This window comes from Xiphophorus maculatus, chromosome 11 (genome assembly GCF_002775205.1).
Source record: "Xiphophorus maculatus strain JP 163 A chromosome 11, X_maculatus-5.0-male, whole genome shotgun sequence".
In the NCBI taxonomy this organism is placed as follows: domain Eukaryota; kingdom Metazoa; phylum Chordata; class Actinopteri; order Cyprinodontiformes; family Poeciliidae; genus Xiphophorus; species Xiphophorus maculatus.
Genome location: NC_036453.1, coordinates 20,285,311 through 20,308,093, shown reverse-complemented (window position 1 = coordinate 20,308,093; position 22,783 = coordinate 20,285,311). Strand labels below are relative to the sequence as shown.

The 22,783-nt window shown below is 39.0% G+C and overlaps 1 protein-coding gene across 2 annotated transcripts; it reads left to right on the top strand.

The window, feature by feature from the left end:
• Positions 1–94: 94 nt before the first annotated feature.
• On the top strand, positions 95–22,412 carry LOC102227688 (ubiquitin-associated and SH3 domain-containing protein B-like). 2 transcript variants are annotated; one of them, XM_005802897.3, is made up of 14 exons: positions 95–1,033; positions 15,448–15,501; positions 15,692–15,878; positions 16,429–16,627; positions 17,527–17,696; positions 17,774–17,982; positions 18,096–18,240; positions 19,003–19,123; positions 19,205–19,327; positions 19,418–19,510; positions 19,884–20,028; positions 20,130–20,236; positions 20,993–21,102; positions 21,212–22,412. In XM_005802897.3, the coding sequence occupies exons 1-14, from the start codon at positions 906–908 to the stop codon at positions 21,347–21,349; spliced, it is 1,929 nt and encodes a 642-aa protein (XP_005802954.1). In that variant the 5' UTR covers positions 95–905; the 3' UTR covers positions 21,350–22,412. The 2 variants fall into 2 exon arrangements, with proteins under 2 accessions (XP_005802954.1, XP_023198201.1); XM_023342433.1 differs by lacking the exon at positions 95–1,033 and adding an exon at positions 5,861–5,948.
• The last annotated feature ends 371 nt before the right edge of the window (positions 22,413–22,783 follow it).

The following is a 22,783-nucleotide window of genomic DNA, read 5'->3' as shown; positions in this document are numbered from 1 at the left end:
ATAAAGTTTTTACTGGAACGTTTTTTTATTAAATAATACATGCTGGGAAAACGTTTATCTAGTTTGAGTGAAACATTTACCACCGAGTAATAAATTAAAAATGTACGGATTAAAGCCAACGTTGCTATGGCGACTAAGGATGACGGACGGTTCTCATACTCCCGCACCACGCATGCGCGCAGTAACGTCTAACTTTTTCTCGCAGACAGGAAGTGTGAGCAGCATTTTCCACCGTTCACCTCCATCATGGGACCGTCCCTGAAATAATCACAGCAGCTCTACATTCAGTCTGTCCATGTGTTCAAACAGCGACCCTGAGTAGGCGGACTGCGTCGCTGTCACAGTTTAATACGCCTTCGGTTTAAAGGCTTTAAAATTGACTTCCTGTCTCCTCCTGCATGCTGCTGCGGTGCTGTCTCTTTAACTGAAGGGGTCGCGGCCGATCCTCCGCTCCGCTCATCAGGGTCCATTCATGAATAACACAACATTTGGAGGGGGAAACTTGTGCTGTCGTGTCTGATTTTTCGCTCCGCCGACCGGATGCGAGGGGCCGGCAGCAGCCAGATGTGCTCACCGCTGTCGGGGACACGGCTGAGGGCGCAGGAGTGACTTCCCGTGGCCGAGCCCCCTGCTGATGGTTTTGACTTCATGTTGCGAGCAGCAGCCGGAGGAGGAGGAAGAAGAGGAGGAGGAAGCAGCTCGTTCCAGCTCACAGTCAAACATGCTCGTTTCCTCGCAGAGTTTCGTGATATTTACGTGCTTCCGTCCAGACCGAGTCACTCTGGGTTAAATAGCTCATTGGTTCCGTCTTCCTTTTTTGTTCCCCCCCTTCTTTTTTTATCTGCTGATAAATGAAAACACACTAGCGGAGCTGTGGACCTGACGTACCGATGGGGCAGTGAGTTATGGCAGCGAAGGAGGACCTGTACGCCAAAGTGACACCGCGAAGGCAGCGCCAGAACCGACCCAACACCATCAAACATGGCTCTACTTTGGACGTGCTGCTGTCCATGGGCTTCCCCAGGACCAGGGCGTAAGTGGACAGCTGCTCTGTCACAACACTGTCTCACACTCACAGTAGCAACTAGGCTGAACTCAAGCAGCACCCACTAATTCTGGTATCTTGTTCAAATGTTTCATTTACATTCATCTCTACGTTGCTTCTCAGCATCTCTTCTGCTGATGCTGCTTGGTTCTGGTGTGTCCATGTTGCCAACTCACAACTGTTTTAAAGTGTTTGCTAGAATTTGGCAGTACAAATTAAACTGTTAATTTCTAATTGTACACATATGAAAACTCAAGCACTTTGGATATAGTTGTTAAATTAGTTGAAGCTTTTTATTTTTATTTTACATTGGTGAGAAAAGTACCAGATACATGTTAATATCAAGGTCACGTTGCACTACTAAGATTGATTATATAGTACCTTTAAAATATAATAAAAGAAGTTAAATTGTCAAGTAATTCTGCATTTCTTTGCCCAACACCAAAGAATCCAGACCCAGCCCAAGACTGTATAAAGCCAATTCAGAACTTCATAACCCGGCAGCCAGTTTAACACCAGTAACATTTTCTTTTTCTTCTTAGTCTTAACGACCGGTTGAGATTCTAACAGGATTATAAACTTGAGTAAAAATACAATATTACACAAAGATTTTAAATAAAAATGTAACATGTGAATTAATTGCTTTTATTTAACAACTATTATTCATACTGTAGTAAAATAAAAATAATGTTCTGCAGTTATAGCTAGGTTGAACCAACCAGTATCCAATAATTCTGGTATTCTGGTGAAAATTTTTCTCATATTCTTCTGCAAATTTTTATAAATCTAGGCATCTTTGCCACTGATGATCTTTGGCTCGTTTTTTCTTTGAGTCCTTGTTGTCAACTTACACCCTTGAGGTCTTTCATAATGACCCTATTTAAAATCAGGTGTTTGCTTAACAGTCTCCAACCTGGGTTTTCCCACAGCAGGGGAAAAATAAATATAATCTTAATTTACTATTTTAATAATATTCTTTTTGGGATCATTTCTAAACAAGCATTTATACATTGTAGCTTCTTCATACATAGACAAATAAATTATCCAGTTTTATTTAGAACATAATGTTGATGTTTTTGTATATATATATATAACAAGTTGTTGCTCTCAATATATATATAGTTGCGCTCTCAAGTTATGGATGTAAACATCACTTATCATACTGTAAATATCTTCTTTGTACCACAAGAAAGAAGACATTGTTGTTTTAGATGTTAAATACATAAAAAACATTTAAAAGCTGAAATATTCTCATGTAGAAACTGGTAGAAGTGATTAAAAAATGTTCTGCGTGAGAAGCTTGGCTTGCTTATTCCTTGGGCTGGCTAAGGATTAATCATGGTTTCCTCATTGTAGTCTGAGGAGGGCTTTGTGCTCACTTTCTCTCAGTGTCAACATGATCTTATGGGTATTTCCTGGTTGTGCCCGTCAATACTTCTTTTCATTCATCCTTTAAGCAAAGCGGTTGCCAGGAAACAAGCATTATTGATTCCAGACAGCAGTCTCTAGAGTAGCTAAGAATATGAAAACGTGTGGTCTGCATGTGTTTTATGGTTTTTAAATAAATGATTTGCAGTTTGCAATTAGTAGATGCAAAACACCAGAAGAAATCCCACTAGAAGCAGAATTGTGATTTAAGTATAACTAAAAAAAATTATAAACAGATAAAATAATAAAACTATAAACAACGAAACTACATTTAGATTTAAATATTGAACCTTATATATCAGCTTAACGAACCAAGCTATAATTTTGTTCTGCCAAATAATGACATCTTATTGTAAGCATGAACGAGCTCTTTTTAATTTCTCTCCTTCCTCTCACTGTGCAGTGTCTTCCCTGTCACAGGAAGTGTTATTATTTTGTCCTTTTTCATTGTAAGTACTGTCAGATACTCCCACATAAATTATTAACCTAACATGTTGAAACTGTCCCATCCCACACAGGGCCTTTTTTCTACATGCCCAAAAATGATCTCCCAGGTACCAAAGAAACAATTCTCTTGTGAACGTTGTAATTAGATTCTGTTTTCCTTTGTGAAAAATGAAGGCAGAAGTTTTAGCAGCGACTCGGACTAGTGAGGTTAAAAGTGTTGAACAGCCTTTTCTTTTGACCGGGTCGAGCCGTTACCTTTTGAAAACTTTTTTTTTTTTTTTTAAAATGTCAGGTTTTTAAAACTGGCAAAGATTTGATGGTTTTCTGTCCAACGCCATCGAGTGACTGTGACTCGTATGTTTGCATCCATTACATCCATTATCTATGCCACCCACTGTCGCTCTGATTTAATAATTGATCTCTGTAACAAATTGTTGTTAAATGTTAACGCGCGCCAGTGAACTGCCACTCCGGTGAAGCTGTCAGTTGTTTTGTGCTCATGACTCTGGCTTGTTTGTTTTCTGTTTGTTGATGATTTGGCAAGTTAAGCAAGTTTTAGTGCGGTTGCAAAAACTGAAACAAAAACTAAAGAATTAAAGTTTTTTTTTTTTGTGGCAAGCAGGAACTCCTCCATCAACAATTATTAGTACCCCAGGTAAAGATGTGCTCAAAGTGCTTTAAAATGAAATGCTCGTTAGGTTAATTGGTTCGGTTATCAGGTAGGAGTGTGTGTGTGCATAGTTGTCTATCCTCTGTGTCAGCCTCCACTAATCCGCTTCTTGTTGCAGCTCTTTCACAAAGAGCTATTTATGTTTTTCTTCATGTCTTACCATCCTCTTCACCGCAGGTTGTGGTGAGGTAAATATGGCTTCTTGCGCAGCCTGGAGGCTAGTGGCCAAAATAAGTGTGTCTGTGTTTCACACTTTCTTACAGAGAAATGTAAGGTCAACTAGCCTCTGCCTTACTTTAACGACGTAGTTTCTTGTCTTTCCCATTTTGAGGAGTGACTAAAACAAATCTACCTCTGTTGCCACATCGACTATTGTGCCTCACAGAAGCAGAAAGTCTCGGCAGGTAAATCTTCCTAGAATAACGAAGATTTTTACCTTCGTGGTGTGTTTCATTTTATTTTCCATTTCGAAGGGTGTGTCAAAAGAAACAGAGAAACAAGAAGTTATGGTTATAAAGAAAAGTTAACTAAAGTGAAACAAAATGATTTAGTTAGGTGTCTTTATTACACTTCTTTGGAGTACAAAAAGTTATAATATTTTACATTTTGGATTTTCTCAAAGGATTTATGAGTAATTATCAAGATAATGACTGGATTTTTCTAACATTTTCAGTGTTTGACTATTCGACAGCAACAAAAAGATGAATTTGCTTTACAGCTTTTAACACATCAGTACCAGCAGTGTCAATATGTATATCAACAGCATAACGCCACATTTAAGGTTTTTCAAAATTGCAATTTCAACCAGATATTTGTCATTAAGACATTCACAGATTATTTGCTACGTGTTATTTTGTACCGTTTATGTTCATTCGGTTGTAGCATGTTTTCCCTTCTTTTATTCCTCATTAGTAAAACACACAACTTTTCATATTTTGCCACTCTGCTGTTCGGTGTTGGTGGAAGAGGAACAAGAAATGTAACGGAAATTAGCTATCCATCACTGCTTCAGGCAACAAAAGCTTATTGTGTTCGGGTGTTTGTTTTCAGGCTGTGGGGAACGTGAATCATGGAGACACACACACACATACAAAAAGAAGCGGACCCTCTGTTTTATTCTGGGGATGTTTCTTTTTTCCTTTCTTTTTTCTTTCGTTCTTTTTTTTTTTTGTGCTGATTCATCCGGATTTGACCTGAGTAATCAGCTGGGCGCTACCTGGAAGGTTGTTGCTCTCCTGATTGTGTGGAAGCAAAGATGTGACGTGACCCTGGCTGAATGAGCAGCAACACGCCACTGACGTGTGAAGCGGTGTGTTGCTGTCGATTTTTGTCGTACAGGTTTGGTAGGACGTGGAAGAAATGGCTTCAGGAAAGCATGAGTGTTGCTGGAAAGCGTCTAAATCAAATGGTCAGTTATTAGTTTAGTCCAAAACCGTCTTTTAAAGCTTCAGTGAACCATTTTCTGTTCCATGTTTCATCCTGTAGTTTGCTTTTTTTTCTGTGCTATACTTGTAAATCATCCAACTTCTTTAGAAGTTGGATGATTTACTGTTAATTAATTTAATGTTAATTTTAACTTCTTGTTGTCCTGTATTTCCTGGTAAACATTGCCCTTTCTCCTTTTTATAGTGTCTATATGGAATCAAACCAGGATATTAAAAGTCCATTAATAATATTTTTTTTTAGCTATGATGGTGTATTTGTTTAGATTTTGAGGCTAAGTCCCGTCATATTCTCAGCGAAAGCAGACGTTTTACTGGCTGAAATAACTGCACTTTCTGGAATGACAAAACAGCCTGCAAAAAAATTTAAAAACCTACTTAAGACTTCATTTGTCTTACATTTAACCACAGAAGCAGGGTTAGGGATCAGACTAAGCTAATTTTACTTATATTGTAAGGAAGTGAAAAGGCGAATTCAGACGTGCTACGTCATGAAAATCCCAATAACCCTACTTTTCCCCCCTCACATTAGTAAGAAGCTATGAATAGGGGTGAATGATAAATGATGTGATGTAAAATGTAGTCAGATACCCCCCACTTCATTTTGGTTAGCCACTCTGAGACGAAGATGGCAGTTTCTGAGTTGACAGGAAGCAGATAAGAAAAAAACCCATCATGATAACTGCAGTGATAAAGTCCAAAGACAGACATGAAGAGAATTGGTCTAACTCTGTGTTGAACTGTGAGCGTAAACAAGACATGTCCTACTGCAGAGAGATTGGACATCTGTGTTGACTTTTTACTTTCCAGAGGGCTGGTTCTCCAACTTTTTTTGTTTTGTTTTGTTTTGTTTTAAGAAGTATGGATTCCCTTTGAATGAATGTGCTCAGGATTGCCTAATGGATAGCAAAAACAGGTACTACTTATACCTCCACTAATTTATTATATGATTTTTGCTTTACATTTTATGTGACTATTTAGGCTTCAGTCTTTGTTCTTTGAAATTTTAAAATCTGTATTGTCTAAAATTCAAAGCTATAGAGAAACAACTTGTTAAAATCCATGGCAAGTGATTTTTGAATTCTTTTTCCACCTTTAATATGACACACAACCTGTACGAAAGGCACAATAAACTGGTTGCAAAAGTTTATTAAAAACACTTTGTAATGCACCTTTGAATTTTCATTTTGACGTTTTTATGGCACTAGTTGCCTTTATTTGCCGTATTTAAAGAGAAAACGGGCAGAGAGAGGAGGAAACTTCAGACTCCATCGAGGACCAGCACTCTCCTCTAGATCCCTACACCATCCCATCATATGCAGTTTGCTTAAGTACAAACCTTGCATCAATTATAGCGACTCTAAGGACGTTTGACAATGTTCATTTGCTCCAGCACTTTTTAAAAAATATATTCACTTGTGTTTTTTTTTGTTTTGTTTTTTTAGCTAAAGCCAAAGAGAGAAGTTGCAAAAGACCAAGATTATCTCTTGGTATATGTATCAAAACCACAATCAAAAACCATGTTTATTAATATACTTCGTTTTATGCAAGTTAGGAATCAACAAAATTATTTCTGTGTGCTAACTGCAAGAATAATGAGTAAAGATTTTAAAGAAATATTTATATTCAGAAGTTTACATTGTAATTTCCACTTTGTTATTTAGTATAACTGCCTTTTAAGCTTTATGTTTGGGACAAACATCTTGGATATTCTTCCCTGAGGAACATTTTATAAAACATAAGTAGCTGGAGATTTGGCCCGTTTCTTCTGATGAAACTGGATTTAGAGAGTCAGGCTTGCACACACCTTTTCAGCTCAGCCCACACATCTTTTATGCGTCTAGATCCAAGCCAAGTCAATTGTGACTTTGGTGTCTTTGAGTCAGTTTTTAATTAATTTAAAGGCATGTTTACAGTCTTTGCCCATTTTTGGAAGACCCAATTTTCCCTCAGTTTTAACTTCCTGACGAATTTCTTGAGATTTCCTGTAAATATTTCATTGTTTTGCCATATATTCTGTAAAGTGCTTCCGTTCCTCTTGGAGCAAAATAGCTTCACAAGATGATACTGCCACTCACATACTTCACATTTGGGATGGCGTACTCGGACTTGCAAGCTTCTCATTTTTTCCCCAAGATCCAACGCTGGTCCTCGTTACCAAACACTTTATTTTTAGCTTTATCAGAACAAAGAATGTGGGATTTTCTGTTCCCGGGTGTATTTGTAAACTATAATCTGGTTTTTATGTTGCTTTTGGAGTGATAACTTCCCCCCTCTCTGGGTGGCCTGTCCATTTTTGTATCTTCTATTCTGTTTTCTTGTCAGATTTGTTTTACAGATACAAATGTCTCCTGTGCAACATGTTCTCCAACGACTTCTCAACATCAAAGCCAGCGTGGTTTCTGAGCCGTAGCGTATGTAGCTGTGTGGAGATTATATGCTCTAACTTCTTTTTTTTTTCCCCCACCCTGTCCTCCTGTGAAGTCTTTTTGCGAGTGTAGGAGGAAGTTAGAGTGCACGCTGAATGCAGCACATTGTTCCCCTTACCTAGAACACTTTCATAATCTTTTCCCTACCCAGAATGCCGCTTTAGTACAACACGCGAAGTAACATCAAGTAAAATCATTTGATATGTAGGCAAATCTCTGACAGAATTACAGCAAAAAAACTTCTACATTAACGTATCAGGAATAGTGCAGCTGCGTGCAAACTAAAACAAGCTCTGAGCCTGTGTTCAAGACAGCCAAGAGGAAGTCGCTCATTTCCGGAAGTGGCTTGTGACCTTTTTCAGAGCACTGTTGAGTTGGTAGTTGGAGGGAGGCTGAAGCAGTGAGGAGTCGGTTGCGGTCGTACTGAGAGATGGTGTTCTGTACTCAGTAAGCTATCGTGATTTTTCTCCTTAAATCAGTCCTACATCTGGCGAAAAGTGAATTTTCAGCTGAAAAGACAAATACATGTTCCAAAAACCCTAATGTCAAGGCTCCGGCCTTGTGTATCCTCTTTCTATACAACTTTTCAACTGACCTGTGTGAAATCTAAATTTAATTTGTGGCCTTAATTAATGCCAGACGGTTTTGATCGTGCATCTTAAGACAACATGCATGTGGCTGCCGACCCAACCAAGGCCGCAACTCCCAAGCACTTTCTGTTTTCGCTGCCTGTATAGCAGCCGTTTGACTTTGAGTAGGGCTCAGTGATGCATTAGGATTTTGGCACCAGGCCTTAAACAAAGTATTCACAGTGAATAATTTGCCCTGTGTACACTTTAACTTGTTTCACTGATGTCATAGAGTACTAAAAATAGCCTTCCAAAACCATGGCGTCCTTTTAAACCTTTTTCTCTCCTTCGCAACTTTACTTGAGTCAATTTCTTATTTGCTGTCTGACCTGGTGAACCTCCCATCGATATCATTAAGATAAATGATTGTAAGAAAAGACCTTAGCTGTCCAGAGATACTTTTGTTCAATTTGTGGTTCCTGGTTTGCTGAAAAGAATGAGTATATAACACCAAAGCAGGTCTTTGTCTGTGAATCAAATATGTCACTAACCAATAGGTAAAATTAGGGGTTAATTTAAACATAGCAAATTAGCACAGCTTACCATAAATGCATAAAAGTATGGCATGTGTGGCTCTGTTTAAAGGAAGGTGGCTACACATGGAAATTAGCATAGTTAAACGTTTTTATTGCAAATTAACTAAGGACTGCTTGTATGTTTACAACAACAAAGTCACACTAAGTTTGGAGTAACACATACATTTACACAGCAGTTGTGACAGATGTGTTGCCGTCTTTTTCTAGAATTACAGATAGAATGCTTAAATATAAAATCTTTCTATAGTGCTGGTTACGTCTAGTTTCTTTACATTATTTGCAATCTGGTAGTAAATATACAGCAGTTATTTACTCCTAATGTTACACTTAGTGATGGAAAATTTAATTTACACTTCCTGCAGACTCACAACACCCTTTGACCTCTCTAAGCCTGGACAGTCTAAGATCCCGTCTTGTTCATGGATGTAGTCCTTCTGGGTTTTTTGCACTGAGGAAAGCATGTCTTTCTCCTTTTCCAGTTAATGCATGTCCAAATAACATTCCAGCCCTGTAATTCAACAACTTCTAAATGTAGTTTGTGTTTTGCTTGGGGTTTATGATTGGAGGTTACATTCATAGTCAAGGGTAGTGTTAGGTTCAGTGTTGGAAAAAAGTCTTTAAACTGACAAAGGCATGTAGATACCGACTACTATCAGATACTCATCAAAATGTTGTGAATTATTGTAGCAAATTTCTAATTTAGATATATAAGCAAAAAAAAAACTTGTTTCAACTTTTAAATTTGAAACACAAAAATGTTGTACAGTTTGAGACAGCTCGGCTTTGAGTTACTTTAAGCTACAGTTTCTTCATGCTAGCTTAGAACTTTGGCTAGTTACAGAAAAAAAAACTAATTAAAAAATACAATATTTTTATCATTCTCAATTACATAAGATTAACAAACCTTCTGAAAAACGCTAACAAGTTGTAGGTGAATTTTGGACCATTTTAAGAGATATGCTAATAGCTCAGCTAGCTAAGCTAATAGCTAGCTGAATAAATTTGTTTTATTTGTTACTTTCAAAGATAACCCCTTGAGATATATCATCTCCTTTTCAGGGGCAGAGGGTCCTTATAAAACATAAATATGAACAACACTAATACAAATCTTAATAAGTAAATCCAAAAATATAATTCAAGACATTTAAACACAAGCATGCATACTCAATGCTTCCCCCTAATCTAAAGCTAGCTTATATATAAAAAAAATACATGTACATATAAACTGTACACACAACTGGTATGGTGCTACCATACCAGTTGTGTGGTGTATTGTCTTATTTTCATGACACAAAATAAGACAATACATGCAGATGCAGTGTATGTGTCCATGTCCATGTGAGGAGTAAATAAATGATACTTTGTTCTTGCTGAATACAGAAGCAAAGACAATTTAAAAATATGAAACGAGGTGGTACAACTAAATGATGGAGGCAAATTATTCCATCTAGGATAAATGTTCCTGGAGTAGCTAGTTATTTCACATATTTCACAAATAGAAGTATATGTGTTAGCAAGTCTAAAGTGTTCTCTACACAAATTAGAAACTGCATTTTTTCCCCTTCATTTAGTGTAAACCTAGAGTCCTTTATACGTTTTTCAGATAAAAAGTATAAAACTTATAGTGTAGAGTTTACCCATGGTGTTCTCGTGCATATGAAGCCCAATTAGGAGTGAATAACAACTACTATTTGTACTGTAAATATAACATTTTGTCTGTAAATAATTAAATTCTCATTTCATTGAATGCTTGCCTTGCTGATTGTGGGTATAGCTGGACATGCTGTTGCAAGTGGAGCATATTTTTTCAGCTGATAGAAGCTCTCCTTTGGGTGCAGTTGAGTGTCAGGCAGCAAACTGAGATCCCAGCAATGCTGGTGTGATAAGTATTTGGAGCTGTCTGTTTGCCGTCAGCTTATAAACAGGAAATTCTGTTTCGCTGGTGGAGTCCAGTCGGGCAGGGGCCCTTGGGAGCAACTAGCTGCAAATGGTGTAGCATTTGTTTATATTTGCATGTAATGTAGTTTATCTTTTCTGCTGTTCTTTCATGGTTAATTTGTCTGCATGAAAAGCATGATGTTTACATAGTGGAGGTTTGTCACTTCCAGCTTGCCCAGCAGGCTGGAAAATGACTAGGACGTAATAAACAGCCCAAAGAATGTTTAAACGTGAGAAACCAAACCGCAGCAAACATGCAAAAGACAGTGTGTTTATCTACAAAGACTGCTAATGCCCTTATCATATGTAAGAAAACTGCAGGGCTATATTTGATATTTCCAGCTACACAGGTTCATGTGAAAAAACATATAAAAAATCTGACAACATCACCTTTCCATTAGTAGTTTGAAATAGCTCTTACTCAGGGCAGAGTTTGCTTTTGCACAGTCTTTAATCTTTTTCATCTTTGTTTGGCTTTCAAAAACAAATTCAGTTTAAAAATAACTTGCTCAGTGTTTGCTGAGATGAAGTTAGAAGTGGAGGACTGTTTGTTCTTTTATTCCAGCAGAAAACATCCGAAACATTAAAATTGAGTTTAATAGGGATAAGTTCTGATTAGGATTTCTGTGAATTGCTTGGTCGTCCAGTCATTATTTAATGAGTCCAGATTTTTTCACATTGGTATTCACTGTCATTCAGTCAGAGCAGTTTCTTCATCTCTTCTTTAGGTTTTTTTCTGGTTAATGGAGTCATTGGTAATTACGGAAAACTTTTCTACAACATTATTCAATGAAAAGTATTCCTACTGGAATTTTTCCACGTTTTGTTACAGTTACAATCAAGAGTTTTTTGATGTGATTTTATGTTATAGACGAGTAAAAAAATGGCGCCTAATTGTGAACTGGAACAAGCACAGTGACTTACCCTCCAACTCACTGCTGTTTGAATTCGGTGTGAGCTTTTTTGGGTCTGTCTCCACCAGCTTTGCAAATCTACTGTAGAGACCAAAATATTTGTCAACTCTCAGGTCAGAGTGTGAGTGAGATTGGATGGAGAGTGCTTGGGATCTGCATATTAAAGTCTCTCATCGACTTTTAATTAAATACTGATCTGCACATATGAAAATTATTTAAGTTAAACTACTTCATTGTAGTTCCAGTTGTATGTTAAGGTCATACACTTTCTGCAAGAACAGAGAAATGCGTTGTCTCTCCTTGTGCTGCAACATCAAGGTGACATCATTCTGTACTTAAAACCCTGATTTTTAAAAAATAGTTTGTTTTTGTTTTGGGCAGAAATTTTGTCCTGAGCGGTTTCTAAAATATAAAAAATATATGCAAATGCTGCAGGATGAAGGAATTATGACAATATCACAAGAGTTCTTGTGACGTATATAAAATATCCTGAAAGATTTTGGGCGTTTCTTTTCCACCTCAAGTAAATGAACAAATTTATTTGTTAAGGGGTGCTAAATACAAATGTAGGGCAAGTTATGTTTTGTGTCAGTTTATGAAGTCCCCCAAATACACTGAGGTTTGTGGTTCTCACATAAGCTTTAAATAGACCAGGGCTAGTTTGTAGGGAAGTCTTTACATTTACATGGCTGAGTGTTAAAAGATACATGATTTAATTATAGATACATGTCAACCAATTTTACAGAAACAAGGTCATTTAGACCACTAAACAAATATGCATTCCTTCTCCTCCTTTGTGAAGCTTCATAAGGGAAAGTAAACAATTTAAAGTTGCATAAAGTCATGGGTATGCGTCACTATTTTGTGAAATGACTGAACGTTTTAAGAATGGCAGATTTGAGATCTTCTGTGTCTGAAAGCCAGAGTGGCGGCAGAAGGTTGAGTCTAGCCTCTGAGGCGCGACAGGATGCAGTAGCCGGCAGTCCTAACTTGGTTGCCGTTGCTTTCCGTCACTTTGATCTTTTTGCTTGATGCACTTTTTCTGCAGCTGTCAAGACATCAAAGATTATGTTGACGTTGATGGTCTGCATTCAGATGAGCGTGTGTCCCCCTTACACAGCATCCTCTGCCAGCATGACTGGCAGTCTGCTTGTGAAAATCTGCACCTGATCTTTTGCTCTGATAGAAGAAAACATCTTATTTATTCTTTCCGTGTAGGTTTGAACTGTGTCTAATTATGTTGTTATTGGTCTATATCCTCCTGCATCACACTTTATGTTAAATTTATCTACATATTTCCACCGATATTAATGTTTGTACCCACAACAAGGTTTCATAGCATTAAAAAAAGAACAGGTCAAATTCACCGTGTTGCACGATGTTTGTATATTTGCTCAGCAAACCTGCATAAGAACTTTAGTAATATTTCATGTCACAAGGGGTCTCTCTGTACAAAGATAAGAAGCATGCAATCCTATGTTCCAGCTCGGATTGGATTTTATGAAGCCTCAGTCACATCTGCTTGTAATCCCATCATCCCTTCTGAAATAAAAAAGACGGGAGGGAAAAAAAAAATCCTCCTCCACACAGTACCAGGTGAAATCTTCGTATAAGACGATTGTAGCACACAAATGGCTCTGCATGTTAAGCCTTCTCCACCCAGCCATGGCTTGTATTATCAGGAACTGGGTCAGTTAGATAAAATGTTGTATGTAGATGTGGTAGACTAGTTCAGGGTTTTTGTCTTTGCTCTGCATGTGTTCTCATAAGTTGTGTGTAAAGGGGGCACACCGTTTAGACCCGGCAATCTTTCACGACCTGGTCATCCCACCCTGCCATGTGTCAGGGCGCTCTGCCTCAGGGTCCGGGGACGTCGCCGTATCTAGGACCCTCTCTGTGGGACGAATATAAAAATAGCTCATTGAGTTTGAACACAAACGGGGGCACTGTAAGCACTATCGGCGCCGTCACACACAGAGGAGCTGCAGCGAGTCTGAATCACGTTCCAAAAAGAAGTCAGAAGGCTTCGCAGTGGCACAGAAAACTAATTTGGTATTTAGAGATGATCATAATGTCTGCACAGAGGGGTAAAAAGCAGTGCTGTCTATGTCACAGTAGAGTTATCATTTAGTTAAAAGCGTTGTGGTATTACAACCGTTTTGTGTTCTTGTTTGCTGATGCAATGAATAAGCCATTTATTGGCTTGGGCCCCTGCCTTGTTCTCACACAATGCACAAAGAACTCTGGCTGAAAGGAGATGGAGTAACAAGGCTTAGAGTTTAGCTACAGTCTTCATCGCTGTCATTGGTTATTTAGCAGTCGCTCATATCTGAATACAAAGCAAAAGATCTAAATATGAATCATGAATAAACGGGGCAAAGCGAATTATGCCATCCCGTACGGCTCATTTGGGTGGATGCAAGCAGCAATAGTGTGACAAAACAGAAAGTTGCTGGTTGTTTGCATGTATGGATGCAAATACGATGGATAACGGTTTCCTGATGAGATAACATGAAGTCACATTTTGGTACCTTGTGTTATCTTCACCAACAAGCAAATCCTACCCACAGACCAGAATCTCCCTGTGATGTGTGGAGGTTTAATGTAAAAAAGAGAACCTCTTGGTTTTTCTATTGCTAAAGTATTCATACCACATAGGCACAGCTGTTAGAAATTAAAATATTTTCCAATAAAACTATTGGTATACTGTATATCTCTAATCTTGCCTGTTAAGACATAACTCCAGACTTTAACTGGGCCATTCGAATGTATGAATATGCTTTGATTTAGGCCATTCAACCTCCAACCTAGTGTTCAGACTTTTGTTGATTCTTAACAGGTTTAGTTAAGAACTATGACTACCATTCTGACCTCTTGGACCAAAAGTGTTCATACATGGGTCGTGCATACTTCTGCTTTTAGCCCTTTTCCTCTTTAAGGAGCACAAAAAAGCAAGAATTAAAAACATAAAAACAGTTTTATCTCTCCAGAATAGCAAGACTTAGCAGGGCAAGTTATAAGAATAGCACATATTTTTTTTTAAATTGCATTCAGGGTTAATAATTTGTAGAGGCTTTTAAAGGGACGCGCTCACGGGTCTTTCCTGTGAGCGTGACCGCAGAGACTCTGTCAGTCAATAAAAGCTCAGTGATGCAGTAATGGAAAACATGTGAACAGGATTCAAGGATACACTGCAGAGGTTAACTGTCAAAAAGTCTAATTATCAACACATAAGAATCTCTGTTTTACAAAATCTAAAGTTTAAAAAAAAGTTTTATGGCTTAAAGAGTGACTAAAAGCACGCTACGTTCTTTTCAGTGAGGAATAATATCTTAATTTAGTTTCTTCCTAAGCCGTCACAAATAAAAGCCTCTGGTCTGATGAAATGACTGAGCAATCGGGATCCCAAGTGAAACTCGGTATGAATGTCATGCTTTGAAAGGCTCCATGTGGCTTGATGTCTAAACCTTTTCCAGGATCTCTGGAGTTTCAACAAGATGATGACTGGAAGCATATAAAAAACAGCCAGAGGCCCTTGTTGTGCCTTTCACTAGTGAAACCTATTTTAAAGTGAATCTTGTGTACAACAAAAAACATTAATCATGCTTGCAAATTGCATTACATAAAGCAGCTGAGGAAATAAATTGTTAAACAAGACTTGGAGATGGTTTGGCCTAAATATTCTCAAGCACATAAGTGCTCATTACTTATTCATAGACTGAGCTTCGTGAATCAAACCAACACGTTTACTTTTATGACAATAAAACCCCCACAATGCTTTCCTAAGAAGAAAGAAAGCAGGTTTATTAAATCAGAATAGCTCTGTTTCATGAACCCTCTGCTTTAAGAATTAAAGTTTAGGTCATAAATGATCTGAAACAAGCTGCTCTGAATGCATCTGGTCCCACAGGAGAGAGTATTGATTCTGTGATCGTCCTTTGATCCCCTCTGTTCTGCTTCCCGTTGCAGGTTGAAAGCTCTGGTTTCGACTGGAGGCAAAAACGTTCAGGCGGCTTGCGACTGGTGAGAGCAACACAAACGCATCTATCCACGTTCTGTTTAGCACAGAACAGGAAAATAAATATTTTGGAGATAAACATTTGCAGTCATTACTTCAAAGAAAATGCTTTGAATCTCTGCGGCTTTTCATTACCGCCCTCTGCTGGATAGTAACCGCTCTTCCTGTCCTCCCCTTGTTTCTGGCTGTTCTCAGGCTGTTCTCCCATTTGGACGACCCTTTCCTGGATGAACCTCTGCCCAGAGAGTATGTGTTGTACCTGCGGCCCAGCGGACCTCTGCTCCAGCAGCTCACACACTTCTGGAAGCAGTCCCGCCTCACCTGCGGGAAGAACAAAGCCCACAACATCTTCCCTCACATCACCCTCTGCCAGTTCTTCATGGTAACTTTATGCTTGCTTTTTATTAACATTAACTGGTAACCTCATTTTTTGTCTTCAATCCCCTGTTGTTCAGATTAGCCTAAGACCGAAGTTCCTCTTTTGTGGAGACAGATTGTCTGAGTCTGCATTTGCTTGGCGACGATTTCCTTTCTGAAAAAACAAACCTAGGCAAAAAAACCCCATATATATATATATATATATATATATATATATAGGACCAATTGAGAATCTTTGATAAGTCTTGAAGATTGTTGTTCGAGATGCTCTCCATTCGGTCTCTTGATATGTGAAACTGATAGAAACTGAAAAGCTGTTTCTGCTGTGAAATGTGACTGTAGAAAGACTGAATACAATTCAAATAAATGCAATTTTTAAATTCTGCTATAGGGAAAGTTGCTGATGGTAAAAAATGTTGACATCATGTTGTATCATTTTCCTTCCAGTTCATAATAAGCAGACGACTATCAAGTTTAAGGCATTGTAGTTACTGTTGCTGTTTAACCTGCGTTTTCTTCTTCTGTGATCACCAATTATCTTCTGCACTCATCAGTGTGCTGATGAGAAGGTAGAGGCTCTGACGGACGCCCTGCAGACCACCGTGGCCAAATGGAAAGGCCGCATCCCCATGCCTCTGCCTCTGGAGCTCTACATCTCCTCCAGCTTCATTGGGCTTTTTGTGGAGGAGCAGATGGCCGAGGTTCTGAAGAGCTTCGCTGCTGACTTTGCAACAGAGGCGACATCTAAAGCAGGTTTGTCCCTTCAGATGAGGGCAGAGCGCTGATTCCTTCTCTGTGAAACGAGCAGCTACAGGACATTATTGGGGCTCTTAAGTCGGCAGCCCAGACTGACTGTTGATTTGACTTCATCAAGTTCTTTTGGTACCAAGTTGCAGATACTGTACTAAAGGTTATCATCACTAAATCACTATTATGGGAGTAAATTCACATCTTACACATTTCTGTACTTTGATTGGGTCTGAAGTATTGTAGAAAGAGCTTAAAAAATTATTTTTTTTAACAATAAGTCAATGTTTTTCGGTGTCTGGAAAATGAGCTGCATCAATAACCTTCCGATTGTTAAGTGACATTTGACGGGCACTGTGCCATTTCCTAGCAACTTAAGCTAGCAAAGCAGCAGACCATCACGTTTGGTTAGCTCGTTTTACTGCTGTATGCTCTGTACAATGGCTGCTGGAAAAGACAAATGTTTTGTTGTTGACTCCACATTTGGAAATCACTTGCTGCATTCTTGTTTGCTGTGCAGGAGGCTCTACTTCTGCTTTTCAAAGATTTACGGTTGTATAATTGTGCATCTGTATGCAGCCATTTTCATGTGCGAGTGTAAAGCTTATTTGGATTTAAAGTGACAGGACTCCCTAAAACATGTCATTCTAAAATAATCTCAAAATATGCAGAACTAACTAAACTAAAATATCATTAGTTTAGTTAGTCCATACTCATATCACCTAAGTATGATTTTGTGAAACAAATTTTGCGAACTTGTTCGATATAGCCGAGAGACCTATTCTAACGTGTTAAAGGAAGCATTAAAGTCACCTTTAGGCAAAGACAAATATTGAGGAAATGAGTTTCTATCCGTGAGAAAATCGTATCGTTCTTGATGTTTTATCAACATGTGTGTGTTACAGATGTCCATGTTGAGCCCCATAAGAAGCAGCTCCATGTCACCATGGCGTACCACTTTAATGCCAGTCATCTTCCAGTTCTGGAGAAGTTGGCTAAAAGCATAGAGGTGACCGCAGGCTGTGATTGGCTGGCTGTGCTCCTCTCCAGGGATATTCGCTTTGCTAACCACGAGGTAGCCCTCCCTCCACCAGGCCAGTAGCTTCTCTTATGAAACTATCTCTCCCAACGACTCTTCTTTTCCTCCTGCAGCCGCTTCAAGTCATGTACCCGTATGTGCCTCAGAACGACGACGAGCTGGAGCTGCTGCAGGGGGACTTCATCTTCATGTCTCCAGTGGAGCAGAGCACAGCCAGTGAGGGCTGGCTGTATGGCACTTCGCTGGGCACTGGGTTGTCCGGCCTGCTGCCTGAGAACTACGTGAGCCGTGCCGATGAGTCAGACACGTGGGTTGTCCATGGGTAAGGATGGGAAAAGTGCACATTCCTGACAAGTATACTGCTGTAGACTTGCTGTGTGACTTTCTAAGTACAGCAAATAAATAAAGCTGAGTTTGTTCTTGTGTGATTCGCAGGTCTCACTCCTTTCTCAACTGTGCCTCTCCATCTACCTCTGGTAGCCCCATGGGAGGGCTTTTATTTGATGGACAGCTAAATGACAGTCTGCTTGACAGTCTTATGGATCCTTCCAGCCTCACTGGCTTCCTTCCTCCTATGCAGGTAAATGTCACTGCAACCTTCTATTGCCTAAATGCCTGCTCTAATGAAGATAACTGGGAACTTTGATGTGAAATTATTTGAAGGAGTTTGAGAACAGGTCTGTTTGAGATAGCTTATAATCCCCCTGGATCTTTTTCCACATCATGTCCCATTAAAACCACAAAGTTCAGTGTTTGCATTAGGATTTTATGCAACAGGTCAACACAAATGAAAAGAAAAGGAAACATTTTCTATCACTATACTTATGGATGCTATACTTTGCAATATGTATCCACCAGTCTGACGTTTTCCCCTGTTTTTCTTGCAAAATACCTCAACTTGTTTGGATGTAGCACATTTATGAACAGCACTTCAGTCTCATTCAAAGTTTCTTAAATTATTTTATTTGTAGACCACAGCATAATACTTCCACTGCCATGTTTTATCACTGGCATTCTGAATAAATCCAGCTGTAGATCTGCACAGCTGGATTTAAACTGAGATTCATTTACTCAAATTAGATGTCTTCTGAAGTCAGCTGTTGGCACTGGGATTTATATAGAGGAAACAGAGTAAAGAGGGCTGAATATAAATCTATAGTACGTTTTATGGATTTTTAACATACATGATTTTTGTTCCCATTTTGCAATTATTTACTGCTTTTTGTGAGTCTGTCACAAAAATCCCAATATAATACATTAGTTGCAACGTGACAAAATGTGGAAAAAGTGAGAGGAACACATTTGGAAAGCTCGGTGAATGCCTACAACGTTTTCATCTCAGGTATCGAGGGCGACCGCTCACTCCTCCTCGTCCAAGATGAGGCTGTTTGTGTGTCGCCATGGCGAGAGGATGGACGTGGTGTTTGGCAAACACTGGGTCACCCAGTGTTTTGATTCCAAAGGTGGGGGGTGCAGAGTTGTGATGCGATCTTTAAAATGCCAGTGTTTTCTTCTCTTCTAAGACTTTCGTCTATGCTGCACAGGTGGATACATTCGTTCTAATCTGAACATGCCGTGCAGCCTACCAAGCAGGAGCGGAGGTTACCGGGACTATGAAAAAGACTGTCCGATTACTGTGTTTGGCTCCACACAGGCCCGTCTAGTAGGTCTGTGTGTGTGTTATTTGCAAGTTATTCACAAATGCATGGTGGTGTTAGAATTCATTATGAATGACAGTGTGTTTTGGCCCATCTCAGGTGAAGCCCTGTTGGAAAGCCACACAACAATAGACTTTGTTTACTGCTCTCCTTCTCTCCGCTGCATCCAGACTGCTCAGCACATCTTCCAAGGTAGGAGCTCATCCTCATTCAACTCATTAGTAGACTGGCCACAGGCTGGTGTCAAACATCATCTAAACATGCACTTTGGATGATATTCTTTGTGTATTTATAAATGTTACTGTCTGGTGGTGAGGGAGTTTTAGTGTTGGGTCTAAAATCTTTTTTCCAGGCTCTTATACCAAACAAGTTACACTGGAGAATGGCTTCAGTGTGTTACGACAACACTGCTTGGCACCAAGAGTAGGAGTTAAAATGTGAAGCTTTTATCAACTTGTTCAATCATTGAAGACTTTTGGTGTCTTTTCTGCATGAAAAAATTACATATTTTGTCTAATTAACCTCTCTGCTTCTCAGCTACATTCTCTGTTTTAATCTGTTTCAGGTCTCCAGCTGGAGGCCAAGACAAAAATCCGCGTGGAGCCCGGTTTGTTTGAATGGACCAAATGGGTTTCCGGCACCAGCCTCCCGGCTTGGATCCCACCGGCTGACCTAGTGGCCGCAAACCTGAGTGTGGACACAACATACAAGTACAAAGCAACACAGATGTTGGATCATTTTAAATGTTATGTTGCGGTATAGTTAAATCTTCATCAACTTTGGTATTTTTTTATTGGTTTTCTTGCTGCAGACCTCATTATCCTTTAAGCAAACTGACCGTGTCGGAGTCCTACGACACCTACATCAGCAGGAGCTTCCAAGTGACCAGAGAGATTCTGACAGAGTGCAAAAGTCTGGGTAAACTTTTAAAACTTTTTCACATTTTATTTTTGGAGAGGTTTTGTCTCATACACCAACGTAATGTAATGCATAAATATGAGAAGAAAAGACAATCGCACATGGTTGGCGACATGTTTTATAAGTAAAATTAAGTGTGGCATGCATTTGTATTCAGGCACCTTTCATCTATTATTCTTAAATAAATTCTTGGGCCTGGATGCTGGTCAGAGTTGATAGGACGATGGGTGGAGTTATAGACAGAGCAATCAGGAAGGAAAATTTGTTAGAGGCTTCAAAAGGATGGGTAGAGGTATAACTTCTTGTAGGTCAGAGATGTTTTAGTTCAACACCTTGGTTGTAACAACCTCCTCGGCATGTCAATGTTCTGTAGAGGAATGCGAATGAGTCGTCATTGGATTCAGGTGTGTTGAACCAGGGAGAGAATTAAAACATGCAGGACTGACTTTGGAAACGATGAACCCAAACATGCAGTTAGAGCTATTATAATAGGTCAAAACATGGTGATTTATTTTAAAATGGCCCAGCTAAAGTCCAGACCTAAATTCAATTGAAAGACTTGAAATGAATGTTTTTTTGCAATGATTATTCTTTGCAAAACTTTATACAATTTTGCAGCAGTTCGTGTTACTGTATCTGATGAAATACTGCTGAAAAATATAGATGTTTTTCTGTAAGACAAAACTTGAAAAAGCCCAGTGGGTTACCAGTTACAGTACATCCATATGTATTCTTTTTTTTACCTCTGTCACACAGGAAGCACGGTCCTGATTGTGGCCCATGCTTCCTCCCTGGAGGCCTGCACTCGCCAAATACAGGGCCTCAGCCCCCAAAACTCAAAGGACTTTGTCCAAGTTGTCCGAAAGGTCAGTTCTGCTTTATCTCATGTTGCTTTCATCCCCTTACTGTGCCCTCCTCTAGTTCCTTGCCTGTTCTTCATTCATAACATTCACATCTGTCTTCTCTTGCTTGCAGATTCCCTACTTGGGTTTTTGTGCTTGTGAAGAATTGGGAGAGACAGGCGTGTGGCAGCTGGTCGACCCACCCATCTTGCCTCTGACACATGGACCCAATCACAGTTTCAACTGGAGGGAAATGCTAATGCAAGACTGAAGGATATGCTGTTAGACTCCCTATATTTTGTCAGCTTGAACTGCTGAAACATTATTTATTTTTTCCTTTTACAATTCTAGAATTCCATCCAAACTACCGAAAGGACAAAGAGAAACACAGAGTGGCTTCCAATGAAAGACATTATGCAAAAAAAAAAAAATATATATATATATATATAAGCCAATAAATTGCAGCTATTGTACTTAGATGTGACGCTCAGGAAAGAGAAAACCCCAGTCTGTGCTGAGATCACAGCAAAAGGAAGCTTCAGGTTGGATGGCATTTTCTGCCTGTCTCTCTATATGGCACTTATTTACTGAGAGTGTGGAGGTGCTACAGATGAAAATTGGACGCTTCCTGAGCGATGCGATGAAACAAGATTTTTATCTGGAGCTCTGTCTCTGTCTGCGGCCCCTCCTCCAGCAGAGGGGGAAGTGGGTGGTGAAGACTTTGTACTCTGCTGCCTTTTCACACACTGTGACACGCATTAGTTGAGACACACTTGTTCCACAAAAATATTTTTCCACTTGTCAGAAGCTATTATTTAACTTGTAGCGACATCCCCATTGTATAGAAGAAGCACAGAAGAAAAGGTCGACAATCAGACAGGGGAGCACCGGTCTTAATTGTCTTTGGTTGTTGATGTCAGCTTTAAAAAATTTCTATTATTTCTGTTCTGGTCCTATAAATTTCATATCATTTTATTCCACTGTTACACTTATGATACCATCTGAACATTTGGCCCTCTAGTAAAGCCACTGCCCACACATCTTATCAGTTTATGTGACAAATAAAACCTTTAATATTAATTTGCAGGATTAACTGCATTGCTACTGATATGCAGGTGCCTCTACTAAAGTTTTTGCTTGTTATGTCATGACCATACCTGAAACTCTGTTAACCTCATAGAAACTTTGCTTTTCAAACTCTTGGTGATTTCTTGTTTTTGTTTTTTTCGTTACATGAAATAATTTTAGTACTCATTGCTTAATGCATCTTTTGCTGTATGATTTGAAATCTGTCATACTCTATAAATTAATAAAATACCGTTTTGGAGCTGTTATGATCTGTGTATTTTTGTTCTGCCAGAACAAACTCTCTTTGTTGAGTTGGTAGAAGATGTTAAACTCATTCACCTTTCCGTATAATGTGTCACCATTATCCTGTGGAAATGGTTGTCTTCATCAGAGACAGATAAACTGTGCAGAGTTGATGGAAAATGGATGGAACCAAATACGGGACAACTGTGAAAGAAACTTAGTTGGTAAACGATTGAACTCAGGCCAAGGTTCACCTTCACCATGGCTTCCAGGTGTACTTTCAATAAAGAGTGTTTCTAAAAAATATTCAGTCAGAGGGACTGAATCCAGGTACACTTTTTCAGACTACTGTTGGTAAAAAAATATAAATGACAAACCCAAAAATGAAATAAAT

Excerpts from the sequence above, each read along its gene's own strand:
- LOC102227688 (XM_005802897.3), top strand. The coding sequence starts at position 906 with ATGGCAGCGAAGGAGGACCTGTACGCCAAAGTGACACCGCGAAGGCAG. Across the intron at positions 17,983-18,095 it reads GACACGTGGGTTGTCCATGG|GTCTCACTCCTTTCTCAACT; the intron begins GTAAGGATGGGA and ends TGTGATTCGCAG. Across the intron at positions 18,241-19,002 it reads GCTTCCTTCCTCCTATGCAG|GTATCGAGGGCGACCGCTCA; the intron begins GTAAATGTCACT and ends TTTTCATCTCAG.